The sequence below is a fragment of the Capricornis sumatraensis genome, chromosome X (assembly GCF_032405125.1).
Source record: "Capricornis sumatraensis isolate serow.1 chromosome X, serow.2, whole genome shotgun sequence".
Lineage (NCBI taxonomy): Eukaryota > Metazoa > Chordata > Mammalia > Artiodactyla > Bovidae > Capricornis > Capricornis sumatraensis.
In genome coordinates, this window is record NC_091092.1 from 26,223,535 (window position 1) to 26,242,388 (window position 18,854).

At 44.5% G+C, this 18,854-nt stretch overlaps 1 protein-coding gene across 1 annotated transcript in view; it reads left to right on the top strand.

Moving 5' to 3' along the window:
• The first annotated feature begins 469 nt into the window (after positions 1-469).
• Positions 470-18,854, top strand: part of LOC138071585 (dedicator of cytokinesis protein 11-like) — a 153,320-nt gene continuing 134,935 nt past the window's right edge. Inside the window, exons 1-2 of the mRNA XM_068963100.1 lie at positions 470-487; positions 1,666-2,124. Coding sequence (XP_068819201.1) covers positions 470-487; positions 1,666-2,124 — 477 coding nt within the window. The remainder of the gene's footprint in view (positions 488-1,665; positions 2,125-18,854) is intronic.

Here is an 18,854-nt window from a genome sequence, read left to right on the forward strand (position 1 = left end):
GAGGAGAAGGTGACGACCGAGGATGAGATGGCTGGATGGCATCACGGACTCGATGGACGTGAATCTGAGTGACTCCGGTAGATGGTGGTGGACAGGGAGGCCTGGCGTGCTGCGATTCATGGGGTCGCAAAGAGTCGGACACGACTGAGCGACTGAACTGAACTGAATGGTGTCCATGACCTTATCCCAGACAACTGTGCATATGTTTGTTACCTTATATGGCAAAAGTGACTTTGCAGGTGTGATTATATCAATGATTTTCAAAAAATAATTTTTATAGACATATAGGTGGTTTAGAATGCTGTTTTAGTTTCTACTGTACAGCAAAGTGAGTCAGTTATACATATACGTATATCCACCCTTTTTAAGAGTCTATTCCCATATAAGTCACTACAGAGTATTGAGTAGAGTTTCCTGTGCTATACAGTAGCCTTTTATTAATAGAAATTAATGATTTTGAGATAGGAAGATGATCATGGATTATCTGGTAGGTCCTATATATTTTTTCCCTTTTACACTAAAAACATTTTGTACACAAATTTTAAAAGATTACACTCCATTTACAGATCTTACAAAATGTTGGCTATATTCCTTGTGTTGTAGAATACCTCCTTGCCACCTACCTAACACCCAGGAGTTTGTACCTGCCATTCCCCTACCCCAACCACTAGCTTCTCTATAGCTGCTGGGTCCAATCAAATCACAAGGATTCCTACAAATGAAAAAGGAAGGCAGGAGGGTCAGAGTCAGAGAAAGAGATGTGACAAGGGAAGCAGAGGTCTGAGTGGTGCAGGAACCAGTCAAGGCATGTAGCAGTCTCTAGAAGCGGGGAAAGGCAGGGAAATGGACTCACCCTCAAAACCTCCAGAAGGGAACACAGGTCTGCCTACAGCTTGATTTTAGTCCAGTGAGACTTCTGACCTACAGAATTCTAATATGAATAAAGTAAAATGGGTGGTTTAAAGCCACTAAATTTGTGATAATTTGTTACAGCAGCCACAGGAAAACTAAAGCGTTCTTCCTCCATCCTCATCATCCTTAATCCTCACAATCACCCACTTTCAACCTATTCAGTGTGTACATTTCCAGCTCGCCTTCCATCTCCCAATAGATATCTATGGAAGAGAAGTGTGTAGAAAGTTGGCTGTGAGTTTGGAAAAATCCAAGGACATAGTATGGTACTCTGTTGTGCTCAGACGCTTGGTCCTGCCTGACTCATTGTGACCACAAGAATTGTAGCCCGCCAGGCTTCTCTGTCCATGGGAGTCTCCACGCAGGCATACTGAGGTGGGTTGCCATGCCCTGCTCCAGAGGATCTTCCCACCCAGGGATGGAACCTGGGTCTCCTGCATTCCAGAGGGATTCTTACCAACTGAGCCACCAGGGAAGCCCAGTATGGCACTGTCTCTCATATTTAAAATGTAGGTTTTTTCTTTCTTTCTATGATCAACTTAGCATTATGTATCACCAGCTTTCAAATATACCTTCCATCGCGTTCACAAAGCACGCTCCGACTAAGTGCCCTCTTTGGTCTTCCAAGTGCACCTTGTGAAGTCAGGCCTGGGATTTCTAACCCTGGAGTCAGAGTTTTAGGAAACAAGGGCCCAGAGGCCAGCGACTGCAAGCTGAGACTTCAGAAGGCCAGCTCAAGGCTCCTTCCCGGAGGCCGCCCTGCCCTGCTCGGTGCTCGGCAGGGCATGTCCAGGGTTACTCCCGGCTGCACACCGTTCGCACCGAGCCCGGCGGCGCCGGGATCGTGGCCGCTCTGCCTGGGCGGCGATCGAACTCCCGGGGCGCGACGGAGGCTCGGCTGCCGCGGGGCCAGGTGTCGCCCCTCGGAAGCCCCTGCTGGAGCCGCGGCCGCCCGGAACCTCCGCCGGCGCTGGCCCCGGGGTTACCTGCGGCCGGTGGGCGGGACGGCCCTTCCCGTCTGCGCCGGCCCCCACGCCAGCCTCCAGGGCGGCGGAGCCGGGAAGTGGGAGAGGGAGCGAAAGAGGCGGAGACTGCGGCGGCTGCAGCCCGGCCGGGCTCCGAGCGAGGGCTACATGGAGCGGCCGGCGCGGCTCTGCGGGCTGTGGGCGCTGCTGCTCTACGCCGGCCGCGGCGGCGTGGCTGCGCCCGCGGGTGAGTACGGTCCCGCGGCCGGGGCAGCGGGAATCGCGGCCGAGAGGCCCGCCGGGGCGCCTGGGGCCGAGGGCCGCGGCGGGAGTCGGGGTCGAGGGCCCTCTTCGGGACATCCCGCGGCCGCGGCGGCAGGCGCCTCCCGCGCCCGGCTCGAGCTTGTGGGACCCGGGGCGACCGGGCTTTCCGGGATCCCGAGCGGCCGGGGCGGCGGGGCGGCGGGGCCGGAGGACGACGACTTGTCGCCGCACTTCCCTTGGCCGTCGGGCAGCGCCGAGGAGCCTGGCGCCACGGCCTGGGGCCCGAAAGGAGTTCGCGGGGTCGGGGGCGGGAGTGTCGCCCGTGGCCCGGAGAGGGGATGAGGGGCCGGGAGCCCGCGGGGACGGCGACCAAGGTCCGGGAGTGCGGGTGACGCGCCGAGGCTCCTTGCGCGGCGGGTCCCGCGAGGTGGCGGCAGTCGAAGGGAACCTCTGAAGCGCCTAGTCCCTCCCTGTAGCAAAGGACGGGTCTCCTCTGGCGTACAAGAAATCCATGGCAAATCCGGAGCACCATCCGCGTGGATGCCTTTTTCTCTAGTAACCTTTATATTTTGGAATAATTTTCGATTTACAGAAAAGTTGCACAGATGCGAGTTCCCATATACTCCTCACCTGGTGCGGCCATTTAAATTAATCAACCAGAGTTACTGTGAAAACTTGGGGGGCGGGGCACTAATGAATTCCTGAGGGACAGATTTTGGCCTGAGCGACCTTCTGGACGTTTTTTTGGTCGATAGTAGCTCCGAAGTTGATAGGTTTTAGTGTCCCATGGACACAAACACCCACAATTTGTTTATTGCTTTCTCAGCCAGTGCGTTGGGCTTTGAAAGCCAAGTTGAAAGGTTGATTAGGAAACTCGGATGCCCTCTATTGATTCAGTCAACAAAACCTATGCCCACTCTGCGTGCCCTGTGCCAGGCAGTGTTCTAGGGGCAGAGAATACAGTGGTGAGCAAAACAGATCAAGTGCTTGCCCTTTGGAGCTGGCATGCTATTGCTAGAGTCAGAGTAAGGGGGGGCGGGGTAGTAAAGTATGAGGTATGTTAGAGGGCAGTAAGCACTATGGAGAAAAACCAAGCAGTCCAGGGGGTTGCCATTGTAAATAGGGTGGACTAGGTAGACTGCCACTGAAAAGGCAGCGTTTGAGTAGAGACTTGAGGGAAGTTGGTAGTTTGTCAGTCATTCATTCAAGTGCCTGCCTTCTTCAGTACTGAGCCAGGTCTTGTGCATTGGCTTAGAGCCTTAGAGTATATTGTGTAATCGTTGTGCCCCCCATGCTCCTAGTTCACTTGGGGGGATCTGATTTCCATAATCATGGGGCAGCTAGAGTCCAGAGAAGGGAGGGGGTCACCCATCCCCTTGGTTGTTGTCATTTAGTGACTCAGTCGCGTCCGACTCTTCTTCGACCCCATGGACTGTAGCCCTCCAGGCCCCTCTGACCATGGGATTTCCCAGGCAAGAATATTGGGGTGGGTTGCCATATCCTTCTCCAGGGGATCTTCCCGACCCAGGGATCAAACCGGCATCTCCTGCATTGCATTGTATTGCAGGTGGGTTCTTTACTGCTGAGCCAGCAGGGAAGCCACCCATCTCCTTAGTCCCCTGATTTTCACAATGGCAGTCCAGCCCCCTCCGTCCTCCAGACTCCCTCTCCCACACACCTCACCCCTGGAACAACAAACAGCTGACCCTAGCTAATACTGGCAATCCCCAACTCACCAGGTGTGTCACAGAGGTTCATTGGTGACTTGGTTACTTAGAAATACAGAAACTTTTTCCCTTTGGAAATGTTGATACAATTGCATTAAGATATTTGGGGGGAAAAATGCAAAACAAAACAGGGGACCTGACTCTTATAATGGTCTGAGCTTACCCAGCTGTGGGACTTCAGGACTGGTCATTTCCCTCCCTTGTGCAACAGTGTTCTCTGTGAAAGGAGACTGAACTCCTTGAGTTTTAAGGGCTCCTCCAGCTCTAATGTTTTGAGTGTTTAGAAAAATGATTAGGTTACCAGCTTAGGTTTAGTCTGTTTAGATTGGTAAGCCCACATTGTGGCATTCTTAATAACAACTAGCACTTCTATAGTGTTTCCTCTATGCCGGGCAGCGTTCTAAGTTTTCCACTTGACCTATTTCATCTTTCCACAGAACCTCTCCTGTTGGTGCTGTTACCATTCTTGTTTTGTACAGGAGGAAACTGAGGCACGGCAAGGCCCAGAGTCTCGTTGGTGGTAGACTGCAGGAGGGAACTAGGCTGCTGGCCCCAGCAGTCACTTCCAGAGACCACGCCCCTAACCACTGCATTCATTGCCTCTCCCTGCAGAAAGGAGGGGAGTCCTTGGCTGAGAGGGGAGCTGGGCGTCTCCCAGAGCAGCAGGGCAGGACTGGTGGGCATTCACCCAAGTAGCTACAGGCCATTGGTAAAAAGCGAATGATCATGTATTGGAGACTTGCTTTATAACTGCCAGACTGTGTAGTCCAAACAATAAGTACCATAGGCATTCAGAAGAGGGGAAACTGAGGGCTGGGAATTCTGAGGAAGAACTGAAATTTGAGCTAGACTTTTAGGGTGGGTGACATTTGAGTTGGTGGAGGAGGTTATTCCCATTTTGGGAGGCGAGCAGGAGCAGAGGCCCAGAAGTAACGGTGGTGGTGCCCCTGTGGGCTCAGGGAGGAGTCCGGTTTGGCAGGAGGGTGCATTGGCCAAAGCAGTCAAGGCAGAAGGGCTTCATTTGCCCTTGACGCTGAGTTGGGGTGCAGAGGCAGGGAAATGACACTGGAGGAGAAGTCAACAGGGAGACCTGACTGAGTGTGGGGCTGGAGGGAGGGGGGACTCACCAGAGTGCAAAGCTCCACAGGAATCTAGAATTGGAGGTGGCCCCTAGAAAGATGGGTCATGCACGCCTTCTGTCCAGGCTCGGGCCTAACTGCTGTATGTCTGCCTGCCTCACGAGACCCAGCAGAGCACCTGAGCATGATCAGGATAATTAAGAGAGGTGTTGCAAGGAAAGCACTGAAAGAGGTTGATGATTAAGATGTAAAGGAAGGAGATGGATGGCTCACATATGACTCGTGATTTCCTTGACTCTTCCCGACATATGCATGCTTCTGCCAGCTCCTGTGACTGAACGAGAGAGAGCACAAGCTTTTGAGTTAAGCCTGATTATTAGAGACAGCATTGATCGTAATCATTCGAAATTAGAATGGGATCTTGCGCTAGAAGTGTGAAGACGTAGAGGTCAATGGGTTTTAGGACGTTGATGGAGACTCACCCAGAACCTTGCTACTCTGCCTTAGGTTAAATTCAGAGGATCCCATCACAGGCCTCTTGTGTAAACAGCACGACCTTGAGTGCACCCCCACAAGATTTCTAGAAGAAAAGCACTTGCTGAAGAGCAAAGAACCTATGAGTCAATTAAACCCAGACTGATCAGGCTACATCCATCTGTATATTCTCTGTGGTGCCACATGGTGTATTCCCTCCAGACATCACAAATAAACCCAGAAGCCCCTGGTTGTTGTCCCTTCCACTCAGATTGCTGGCCCTAAGCTCCTTCTAGGTGGAAATCCTGGAATCACCCTGAACCATCTCTGGCCTAGAGAAACCTGAATCCAGTGGGAGAAATGGACATGCCCACAAACCTCTTTTATTATTTGCTACAGTAGAGGAAATGGGTCAAGTGCTATGGGTACCCAAGGGCTTTCCAGGTGTCGCTAGTGGTAAAGAACCTGCCTGCCAGAGCAAGAGATGCAGGAGAAGAGGGTTCAATCCCTGGGTCAGAAAGATCCCCTGAAGGAGTGTGTGCCAACCCACTCCAATACCCTCGCCTGACAATCCACATGGACAGAGAAGCCTGGTGGGCTGTAATCCAGTGGGTTGCAGAGTCAGACAGGACTGAAGCGAGTTAGCACACAGCACACGGGCACAGACGTGACCTCTAAGAGCGAGGCGATAAGGACCTGAACAGAACACTGCAGGTGAGGATGGGGGAAGAGTAGATCTGAGAGGTGGTTTCCCAACTAAGTGTTGTTGTTCATTCGCTCAGTTGTGTCTGACTCCTTGCCACCCAAGGGACTGCAGCACGCCAGGCTTCCCTGTCAATCATCATCTCCTGGAGCTTGCTCACGCTCATGTCCATTGAGTCGGTGATGCCATCCAACCACCTCATCCTCTGACGTCCCCTTCTCCTCCTGCCTTCAACCTTGCCCAGCATCAGGGGCTTTTCCCATGAGTCAGTTCTTTGCATTAGGTGGCCAAAGTACTGGAGTTTGAGCTTTAGCATCAGTCCTTCCAGTGACTATTCCTGATTGAGTTCCTTTATGATTGACTGCATCTAAGTGACTGCATGGCTAATCGGTGGAGTGGGCAAACTACGTAGGCTAGATCCGGGAAGGGAGGGGTCAAGGATTGAAGTTTTAGCATTCCTCTCTCGCTGATTTTTGTTGGACATGGGGATAGTAGCTGGTAGACTTTGACCTTAGAATGTTCCTATATTTTAACTTAAATTTATTTCCATCATACAAATTTGAGCCTTCGAAATAATTTTATGTAAAAATTAGTTTCTGGCAATGCCTCGGTTGGCCTCAGATAGCCAGTCCCCGACCGTCCCTACCATGGGGCCACTGCCCAGGTCCTTTGGCACATGGCGTGGCACGCCCCTCTGCGTGTTGGGACCGGGTCCAGTACAGAGAACTCTTCATCCTGGAACACGAGCACGACCAGAAAGGCAGCAGCCCCCTCGCCCAACACTGCACCACTCAATTGTGGGGAACCTGGTACTAAACTATTCATAGATGACCTGCTTCTGGGTTGGGGTTTTGCACGTAGCGGAGCAGCTCTCTTGCTCCGATCAGTTGAACGTCATTCCTCGACACAAGGGTTTGTAAAAAGAAATAATGTTATCAAAATTTCTCTTTATTAACAGGACTTTTTTAAAAGACAAAAAAATTAGTTTCTAAAGTCAGGCAATAGTTTTAGAAGTGCTAAAATATTTTTTCATAGCAGGGCACAGAATACATTAAATGACCAAGGTAAACAGAAGAAAATAACAATATCCAAAAGTCATATTTAACATTGTAGATTTTATTTGACCCAGGATTTACACAATCAAAGCAAACAAAAAGACAGGAAGGGTTCTTTGAGAGTAAGGAATGCTGTTGCTGTCTTCACAGGACCATTATACAGTTTTGTATGGTGTCAGGTTCTTTTCTAGACTCTGTTCTCTTTACCTTGATGTATAATTATATTATTTACAATTTACCATTTCCTCTTTACTATATATGATAGAATACAAGCAAAGGGTTTTCATAAACTGTATGTCCTCTGGAAGTACAATCAGAAGGTTAACTCATTCCCAGTACCACACTTGTTTACATAATCCTTTCTTTTTTCTACTTTTGCAAAAAAAAACAACAAAAAAGCAACACACAAACACAACCCCCCCCCCCACCGGGAAAACAAAACAAACAAGCAAAATCCCTGGGAACTTCCCTGTGGCTAAGACTCTGCACTGGCAATGCAGAGGTCCTGGGTTCAGTCTCTGGACAGGGAAACAGATCCCACATGCTGCATCTAAGACCCCCATGAAGCTAAATAATAAATAAATACTTAAAGAAAAGTAAACAGCATGAAGAACATGAAAGCACCTGGGTTTTTATCAGCATAAAATAGTAGGTAAATTTTACTTATTTTCTATTTAGTTTTTAGTAAATAGTAAACATTTTTTTCTAATAATGCAGGATATAAAAACATAAGTTGACAGTTATCTTGCTAGAGATTGAAACACATCAAATGTTAGATATGAATAACTAATTCTAAAGTACATTAATAAAAGTTTTAAATAACTAGAAGTACATAGAATGTATGATTTACAGTAAAAGTCAAATAATACAGTAAATTTTACTTCTTTTCCATTTTGTTTTTAGTACATATTATTTTAAATATTTTTGTAATAATGCAGGATGTAAAAACATAAAATAAGTTGATAGTTAACTTGCCAGAGAGACTGAAACACATGAAAACTAGATATGAATTCTAAAGCACATTAATAAAACAGTTTTCAATAACTACAACCTTCAACTACTTAGAATGTATGATTTAGTGTAAAAGTCAAAGATTATTGATACTATGTTTTAAGCTTCCATGTTTTGGGAAAGAAATATGTAAAGGGAGATAATATTCAACCCTGGTGGTATTTCACTCCAAGAGATATTGAATCAAATTAACAACCACAACCACAGTGGACTGTTTTGTCTCCCCACAAAGCTAAAAGGTGGGAATGCAGAAAGTGACAGCTCTTATTATGTATGGGCTTTTTTAAAGGGTGATGAAAATATTCTAAAACTGTGGTGATGGTTTTACAAGTTTTAAAATATACCATATAAACTACTGTCTTGTACTCCATTTTAAAGGGTGAGTTTTATGGCACATGGATTCACTCAATAACTTTGTTTTTTCTACATGCCCAAGGACACATGGGAAAAAAACACAAAAACTGTAAAGAAAAAAGGAGTTGAATACCACCACGGCCCAGGGAAAGTAAGGAGGGTGGTAGGGGGAGGACAGAAGAGAGGAAGGAGAGGGACATGCATTGCTGACTAGTTCTCCCCTCCTCCATTCAGTATACATGTGCACACACTTGCACACATATACACACACACACTGTGATAACCAGTGACAAGCAACTGGCTGCATTTTGTCACGGAAAAAACCATAACTGCTCTGTTTCTTGAAAAGGTCTCCTGCTCTTGTAAATGTTGCCCTCGCTTGCTAAATCGTTGTCTTTGTTAATGAGGTTTTTCCTTCTGCTCTCGCTTTTTGATTTTTAAAAGCAAATTTTAATAACTAGTATACAGTCTGTGTCACATCTTCTCTTTTCTAATTTAAGTCATGCTCTGTAGTATCTGTAAAGTCATATTCATTTTATTCTGAAAAATATCTGCTTCTGAATTTTTCTCAGTGTAAGTGTTGTAGTTACCTTGTCAAGTCAAGTAAGTATTTCACAAGTATTACAGGGTTGAACTCTTACAGTCCAGGCCTTTTAGGTGTTCTCTTGGCTTTCTTTTTTTAAGCCTTCTTATTGACTCATAAGGGCTTCCCAAGTGGCACTAGTAATAAAGAACTCACCTGCCAATGCAAGTGTTTAAGAGACAAGATGGATGGGAAGATCCCCAGGAGGAGGGCATGTATTCTTCTAGAGAATCCCACGGACAGAGGAGCCTGGCAGGCTACAGTCCGTAGTGTTGCAAACAGTAGGACACAACTAAACCAACTCAGCATGGCACACACTGACTCACAGACACTAACAGCCTAATTTCAACAAAAAGATGATAGACCTCTACACTTTTATATAGAAGTAGAGGGATTCTGAAAACTTTCTTTCTAGCTGAATTTTATTTTTGGGCAAGAAGTCACTGTTTCAAAGTCTTAGTCATTTGCCCAACATTTTACTGCCTGTATATTATATTCTGGGAAGTAGAATCAAAGTCAGGAATTATCAGTGACATAGTCTGAATACAAATGTTAAATTGTCTGAATTGATAGGGAGACTGTCCTCTTGGAAAAGCAAAACAGTCTCCTTAAGAGAGAGATGGAGCAATAGCTACTTCCCCCCTTTTTCTAACTGTATCTTGACTTTTCTCTTTATTGAAGACCCCGAAGTGCAAGCCTCAGTCTCACCTTGTTTCTTATCAGCATCATGGGCTGCAGCTGTAGCTCCATTCGTAGTCTTCCTTGCCCTGGACTGTTCACTGCAAGGTGTCTGGCTACTGCTCTCTCTCACTGAAACGCGAAAAACACCCAATGATGGTCTTTTCACATTAGCACTTGAAGTAGAGTCTAAAGGAAATAGATGTAAAGTGGTGTTTTCGTCTCTCCGTGTAAAAGGAGAAAATATGCTTTTGGTATAATCGATCATACTTTCCTCTGAAGTTTCAGATAATATTTCAGTAGGTAGGTCTTTTCCTGGAGAAATACTGGAAAGGCTCCAAGGGAAATCAATCTCGGTTCCATGCTTTGGTGTGGAGATCCTCTGTGGGGAGGTCCTCTGTGTGAAAATGGATTTGCTTTGTGGATGGCCAAGCCTGGCATCGGGAAGGCTGGAGTCATCTTGAAATTCATCCACTGTTTGAGGGCCGAGTGTAGACGCTGAAGGAACAGTGCTAGACGACTTCTGACTGCCACTGCTTATTGTGATCGTCTTACTGCTGTTAGAGGAAATCTTCTCCTGAGGGCTCTCTGGCACCTCAAAGACGTCCTGACTGTAAAATGGAACCTGAAGCTCGGAACTGTGTGGCTGTTTCTTTTTCCCTCTAGATTTCATTTGTTTGGTATTTGTTTCCGTTATCAGTTTGACAGCCACATACCTCTCAGGTCCGGGCGGAGGGTCCCTGATCAAAATAACTGACTCGCTCTTTTGAGACCCAAGGACGAAGTCATCATCACTATCAGAAAAAGAACGACGAAACTGTGGCTGTTTCCTCTTGAGCCTAGCCGAAAGCTGCTTGTTTTCTTCTGTTAGTTTATTCCTTTCTGCTGTGAGCTCACCAGTAAATTTCAGACTTTGTTGTTGGCTATCATAAGATTCTTGCTGTAGCGTATTTCTGTCCGTTTCGTTTACTGTAGAGCGATCGCATACTTCCGCGTTTAACTGACCTCGCAGGTCATGGATAGGGTCATTCAGGTCTCTCCGCTGCTCCGTAAACTCTTTAATTCTGGATATGGAGCCTGTCCACCTCCCGTCTGACAATCGCTCTTTCCTCAAACTGGTTCCTTTCCCCTGCAGTCCGCGTGGCTCTCTGTCATGGAGCTCTTTTAGTGTTTGCCAGGTTTTTTTAAAATCTTCAGAAGACACATCACAGAGGCTAATCTGTATTTTATCTCCTTCGGAAGAGTTCTGCCCACTTTCCCTGTCTTCTTCACCCACGTCCCCAGCCTTCATCTTGATTCCCTGATGGGATTGGGAACCAGGGGAGACAGGCACCACCAAAAAGATGGCGGAAGGGCCCCAGACGGGACGATAGTTTAAACTCTTGTACAGACCTGTGAAGCGGCCTCAGGGCACTGGGTGGGCGATCGGGCGGGCAAGCGGATGGATCGAAGACGGCTCGGGGTGGACAGGAGGGCGCGGTTGGGGGGCTGGAAGGAGACACCAGCCTCCTTTTGCTGAGACGAGCGAAGGCACATGGGAGGGAAGGTGGCGCCTTCAAGGCACCCTGTGCTGGACCAGAGACCCGAGAGACCGGAAACACAATGACTTCTGGGAACGCCGCGCCGAGCTGGAGTGCGTCCCAAAAGGCGGGGGTGGGGGTGGGGGTGTTGAAACTTACCCCTTGGTTTATTTTTGAAACAAATTAATTTGACCCAATTTTAGCATCTTTCTTCCTGACAGTATTTTATAATCATGGAAAAGCACTAATACCCATGGTCATTAGCAAGTTGGACGTCAAGTCAAAAGCCATGCTCTCTTTCCTCCCTGTCACCCCTCCGTTTAGGCAACATTGCTTAGTCGCCCATTCCAAAACTGGCAATTTTGTAACTGATTAGTGTTGCCACTCATGCTAGAGCTTTGCTGGTGGCTCAGTAGGTAATGTGGGAGAGCCAGGTTCAAACTCTGGATCGGGAAGATCCCCTGGAGAAGGAAATGGTGACCCACTCCAGTATTCCTGCCTGGAGAATTCCAGGGATAGAAGAGCCTAACACATGAATTTTCAAATATTATTTGTTAAAATGCAAAGTATGGTAATATAGGACTAAGATGCTACTGTTGTTCTTCCTAGAGTGTGTTTGGTTCACTTTAGATACATGGGGCAAAGAATCATAGCAAGGTAATTCCCATAGCACTGCAATTTCCTCTTGTTTTCTTCTCTTCCAACAGAGGGCAGTCTTAATCATGCCATGCAAAACCTAGATGCTTCCTTTTGAGTTAGCCTTAAGATACCCATGATTTATTGAATGCTTCTCAACTCAAAGTTGAAATTAACCTGATGGGAAGTGATACATTTTTAAAAGTTTTCCAAAAGGTAAGGTTAGACTGATGTGCGCAGTTTCCAGTCTAATCCTAGAATAGATGCTTGTCGCTTACTGAAGCTCATGAGAAAGGGCTAGATCCAGGGGAAGGCAGGAAATCATCAAGTGAAGACAATTGTCAGGTCTATACTTTTGTTACCCACTCCAGTGTTCTTGCCTGGAGAATCCCAGGGACGGGGGAGCCTGGCGGGCTTCCGTCTATGGGGTCGCACAGAGTCAGACACGACTGAAGCTACTCAGCAGCAACAGCAGCAGTACTTTTGTTTACAACCTATCAATACTCACTTCAGTTACTAATGTAAACAGAAATCCCCAACAGCAATTGAGACAGATGCTATATATTCTTTCTTTCTTCTTTTTGCTGTGTAAGTCTTAGTGGAATAAATGTTTAAGGAAACGTTTGCACGACCCTAAGGAAAAGATTACGTGCTTATTGCGAATAGATATGTTTCACACGTAGAGTTAGTCATTAAAGGAAGTTAAATAGATTTCTTTTCTTTTTTAAAATAACTTTCATAGCACTTGGAAAAACTAAAGAGGCAGTTTGGATGGGGTTTATTGCTGAGTCTCTGGGACATCCTAATAATTCAGATGACAATTTCTAGTGTCTCCCCAGCACTGGGAACTGGTTGGGAACTGCTATGGTAACTACCACCATCAATCTTAATCACTGAGATTCTGCTGACCTGCCCTCTGTGTTTAGTAGAGGATGGACAAAGGCTTTTTCCTCAGTGCTTGTATTACCCAGTTGTTAATTTTTTAATGAAACCCTACAATTCAAGGAGAACACAATAAAAATGTGGAGATAGACATGTTTATTGAGTAAAACAGTTCTGATCCAAGTTTAACTCCAGCCCAGAGACAGATTGGATAGGCCTCATTCTTAAACATCTAAATTCAGGAAACCACCCCCCTCCCCACCCTCCACCCGAGTCTCTGAGTGTCCCTCTCACTGTTTTCTCTGACTCTTGCCTTTCCTTATCTCCTGAGAAAAAGGCAGAAAATTATTGGAGTATTGTCCACTCTACTCTGGTATTTTTGAGGAGAGGAAGGAAAGTAAGAAATTTCTCTAAATTCCTTACTTGTATTCTTGTAGTATAAGATATTTTAAATACATGGTAAGCATCATACAGTTTCCAGTGAGGTCTCATTTAAGCTGAGTAACAGATGGTAGCACAGTGTTTCTGTGGAACTCTAGTCATTTATTAGTTAAAACAATCTAACATTGAGATATTATATTAAAGTACTTCATTTCCTAACTTTAACCTTTATTTTAGAGTGCATAATGCCTGGCTGTCAAAACACTTTGGAGTAGCCTGAAAATCGCAAAGCATGCCAGCTCTTTGAAACAGATCAGGAATAATGCAGGCCAGGCTTCAGCATCTTAACAGCCTGGAAAGTTTATTAACACTTCATCGCAGTCAGTGCAAAATGTAGGTAGGGTACTCATTTGAAACAGACATTAATACTATTTAACCTAAATCACCAGTACAGCTGGAGATCATTTTACATATATCAATATATTTGCCTAGCTCTGTTTCTCTATGGTAATTTCATCATATGTGAATATAAGATAAAATATGCATGGATTGTTTCTGGCAATTTTAGTTAATTGTGAGTTCTTAGTTTAATATGAAGGAGATTAATTTTCTCATTGAACTATTCTAATTATGTGATTTTACATTCAATATCCTTTATCTGTACTTTAATGAAAATAATGAATCTGAACAAAATAGTATATATATGTTTAGAATGACTATTTTTCATTTAGTGATTTTTCAAGGGATTACACATGCTGAGCTGTCTGCAGAGGTCAGAGCACTGTAAATACTATTTTGACAAAGACATATTTCACACAGGTTGAAATATTAACAAGTTCAATAGGAAGCTAGAGGGTTATATGAATGAAAGCTATTCTCTGAAAGCAAATCTTAGTAAAAAGTCAAAGAGTGAGAGAGTGTTCATTACCAGACAGTCCTTTAGAGGTTGCTTAAGAGGAAGCAAACAGAACTGGCTTTGCGATAAGGACTAATAATAAATACAAATGTCTTGAGCAGATGGATGCTGAGCTACTAGACCCAGGACCTTTCAAAAAAAATGGGAGTGGTACAGCCTTCAGCTTTGCTCTTTGTCTCTTGTAACAAATGTATGAAACCTGTGTCTTTCAGTTGGCCCAGATGCTTTGTTGTCCTTCTGATTTAGAAACAAGTCTCACACCACTGGCATCATTGAAAACATCAGGCCATAGGGAACCCCTGTACATAACATAGCTGCTTTTCTATGATTTCTCATTTTTGCACATATAATGAGCAGCACAGCCTAAAATGCCTCCCACGTTATTTCTTAGGTACATACCTAGATCATCACTCACATCTTGTCTACAAAGAAGTAGGCACCTATTTATTTGCTACAGAGCTGTTGATACAGAGCTGCAGTAAACAATAGCAGAATTGATTAACCCAGATCATATTTGATTAAGGAGTAAATACAGTGAAACTCGTTAAGTCTGCAGGTACTGAGAGCCTGGTGTCTTTTTGCTTGTCTCTCTCTCTCTGAGTCTTTGGGAGAGAAAGTCATTCAGAACTGCTATGTGAATCCCTGTGTCATACAGTTTTAATTTCCTTTTTAAAAAAAATCTCAGGTTCTGCAACAACTGAAGCATTTCCATCAGGCACTTCTTGAAGGAAATACTGCTACCGAAGTTTCCCTAACAGTGTTAGATACCATATCATTTTTCACTCAGTGTTTCAAGGTAAAAATGAAAAGGTAGAATTTAGTCAGTATCATTGCAAAGAAAATACACAAAAGTTAACTAGGCAGATGAAGCTTAGTACAGTAGAAAAGCCCCCAGTGAGCAGTCAGGAAACTTGGGTGGCAGACCTAGTATGACCTCAGGAAATCACAGAGACTCAGCCTTAAAATGAGAGAGTTGGACTGTTAATAATTTGTTCCTTATTCTCCTTCTCTGTTATTTTTGTGTTTAAAAACAGGGTCTTTTCATACTTCGATGAAAATATCCAGTCATTTTTAGCCCAAATTATGATTGAGTCTGTTTATCCAAATACCCATTGAAATGAGGTGTCTTGTGAAGCCAGAAGATGTCCAGGCAGGCTGGCTGGCTGGCTTCCGTTGTCAGGTGCTTGTTGGTTTTACTCAGATGCTTGCCTCTCAGTACAAAGCATCATTGCTAGGATTAAAAAAATAGAGGAAGAAGAAATTGAAAGCAGTTATCTTGCAGGGTTGTTGAAGGTGTAAAATGAGATAATGGATGTTAGAGAGCTTTGAAGAAACACTATATAACTATGTGCTTTGCTGAGTTGCTCCGTCGTGTCTGACTCTTTGGGACCGCATGGACTGTAGCCCAAGGGGCTCCTCTGTCCCTGGGATTCTCCAGGCAAGAATGCTGGAGTGGGTTGTCATTTGCTCCTCCAGGGGATCTTCCCAGCTGAGAGACTGAACCCAGGTTTCCCGCATTGCAGGAGGATTCTTTACCTGCTGAGCTACCAGGGGAGCCCATATAACCATGATGTGAGGTAACAGTAGTGGGAGAAGTCACAAGTGAAAACTCTTGCTGGCTTTTCATCTGAGTTACACAGATTTTTTTCTTTTCTTTCCCCTTCTCAAAGTAATTCAGTTAATTGCTCAGGCCTCCAGATTTACTATGGAAACCAGGCCTGTGCTTTTCAAAGAGGCTTATAAGGAAAACTAAATTACATACTAATCAGAAATAAGCTGCAGTATCTTTATATGAAGAATTAAGTTTGTTCTGGTTAAAATGCAACCCAAATTCATTTTTTATTATGCCAGTAAATAAGACATTTGGTTTCATGGTTTGCATTGTATTTCTTCCTCCTGTTCAGACATTTCTTACTGATGTAATATACATCTCTTGGTAGATGAGAGGCACTCTCCTAAGTGATTTAGAAATATTCGCTCATTTTGTATTGTGGGACTGGAGGTAGAAAAGGGGACTGCAGATGGGCACCACGGATCTTTTTGAGATGATGGGAGTGACTAGATTGTAATAAATGGACAACTCCGTAAATTTACTAAAAATCATTGAATGATAAATTTAAAATCGGTAAATTTTGTTGTATGTAAATTAAACCTCAATCAAAGTAAAAGTACAAATGAGAACTGACCTTTAATTCTCACACTAGCTTTGCGATGTAGATGCTGTTATTTTTCCCATTAATTTTTGTTTTCCTTGTTTAGCTCCATGGGTCTTAGTCGCAGCACTCAGGGCCTTGATCTTCTCGGGATGCAGGATCTTTTCATTGTGGCATGCAGACTCTTAGGTGCAGTGTCTGGGATCTAGTTCCTACTGGGGTTTGAACCTAGGCCCCTCATGTTGACAGTGCGGAGTCTTAACCAGTGGACTACCAGGGAAGTCTCTGTTTTTCCCATTTTAAAGTGAGAGAAGTGAAGCTCACAGGGAACTTAATGTCACGTAGCTAGTTGGTAGCAGATCCGGATTCTGATCTTGCCAATTATCATAAGAGTCCATGCTTCTAAACACTACCGTATTCCTTTAAAAATGTAGACTAAGCAAATAGCCAGAAAGATGGAGCACCATCCCGGGATTCTGTCTATCATTGTTACCAATAAATCTGTTACAAGTTGCATATTGTTTTGTTTTTTTTTCTTTTTTTTAGATCTCATTCTAATGTTTTTTTAAATTAAAGGATAATTGCTTTACAGAAGGAGAAGGCAACGGCACCCCACTCCAGTACTCTTGCCTGGAAAATCCCATGGACGGAGGAGCCTGGTAGGCTACAGTCCATGGGGTCGCTAAGAGTCGGACACGACTGAGCAACTTCACTTTCACTTTTCACTTTCATGCATTGCAGAAGGAAATGGCAACCCACTCCAGTGTTCTTGCCTGGAGAATCCCAGGGACGGGGAAGCCTGGTGGGCTGCCATCTATGGGGTTGCACAGAGTCAGACATGACTGAAGCGACTTAGCAGCAGCAGCAGCTTTACAGATTTTTGTTATTTTCTATCAAACCTGAACATGAATCAGCCATAGGTATACATATATCCCCTCGCTTTAGAAACTGCTTCCCATCTCCCGCCCCATCCCACCCCTCTAGGTTGATACAGAGCCCTTGTTTGAGTTTCCTGAGACAACAGGAAGTTCCTGTTGGCTATCTACTTTACATATGGTAATGTAAGTTTCCGTCTTACTCTCCTCATACATCTCACCCTATCCTCCCCTCCTCCCACGTCCATAAATCTATTCTCCATGTCTGTTTCTCCGTGCGGCCCAACAAATAAATTTTTCAGTATCATTTTTCTAGATTCTGTATATATGTGTCAGTATATGATATTTCTCTTTCTCTTTCTGACTTACTTCACTCTATATAATAGGCTCTAGGTTCATCCACCTCATCAGAACTGACTAAAATGTGTTCCATTTTATGGCTGAGTAATATTCCATCGTGTATATATACGACAACTTCTTTATCCATTCATCTGTCGATGGACATCTAGGTTGCTTCCACGTTCTAGCAATTGTAAAGAGTGCTGCAGTGAACAATGGGATACATGTGTCTTTTTCAGTTTTGGTTTCCTCAGGGTATATGCCTAGGAGTGGGACTGCTGGGTCATATGGCAGTTTTATTCCTAGTTTTTAAAGGAATCTCCATACCGTCTTCCATAGTGGCTGTATCAATTTACATTCCCGCCAACAGTGCAAGAGCATTCCCTTTTCTCCACATGCTCTCCAGCATATACTGTTTGTAGACTTTTTGGTGATGGCCATTCTGACTGGTATGAGGTGATATCCTGGAGAATGTTCCATGTGCACTTGAGAAAAAGATGTATTCTTCTGCATTTGGGTGGAATGTCCTGAAGATAGCAATGAGACCCATTTCATCTAATGTATCATTTAAGCCTTGTGTTTCGTTATTAATTTTCTGTTTTGATGATCTGTCCATTGGTGTGAGTGGGGTGTTAAAGTCTCCTACTCTTATTGTGTTACTGTCAAATTCTCCTCTTATGTCTGTTCGTGTTTACCTTATGTATTGAGGTGCTCCTATGTTGTGTGCATAGATATTTACAATTGTTACGTCATCCTGTTGGATTGATCCCTTGATCATTATGTAGTGTCCTTCCTTATCTCTTGTAATATTCTTTATCTTAAGGTCTACTTTGTCTGGTATGAGGATTGCTACCCCAGCTTTCTTTTGCTTTCCATTTGCCTGGAATATATTTTTTCATCCTCTCACTTTCGGTCTATATGTGTCTTTATGTCTGAAGTGGGTTTCTTGCAGATGGGTCTTGTTTTTGTATCCGTTCAGCCAGTCTGTGTCTTTTGGTTGGAGCAATGAATCCGTTTGCACTTAAAGGGATTATTGATATATGCCTAATGCCATTGTCTTAATTGTTTGGGGTTTGTTTCTGTAGATCTTTTTCTTCTCTTGTATTTCCTGACTATATAATCCCTGTAACATTTGTTGTAAAGCTGGTTTGGTGGTACTGAATTCTCTTATCTTTTGCTTGTTTGAAAAGTTTTTGATTTCTCCATCAAATTTGAATGAGATCCTTGCCAGGTAGAGTAATCTTGGTTGTAGATTTTTCCATTTCAGTACCTTTAAATATATGGTGCCATCCCCTTCTGGCCTGCACAGTTTCGGCTGAAAGATCAGCTGTTACACGCATGGGGTTT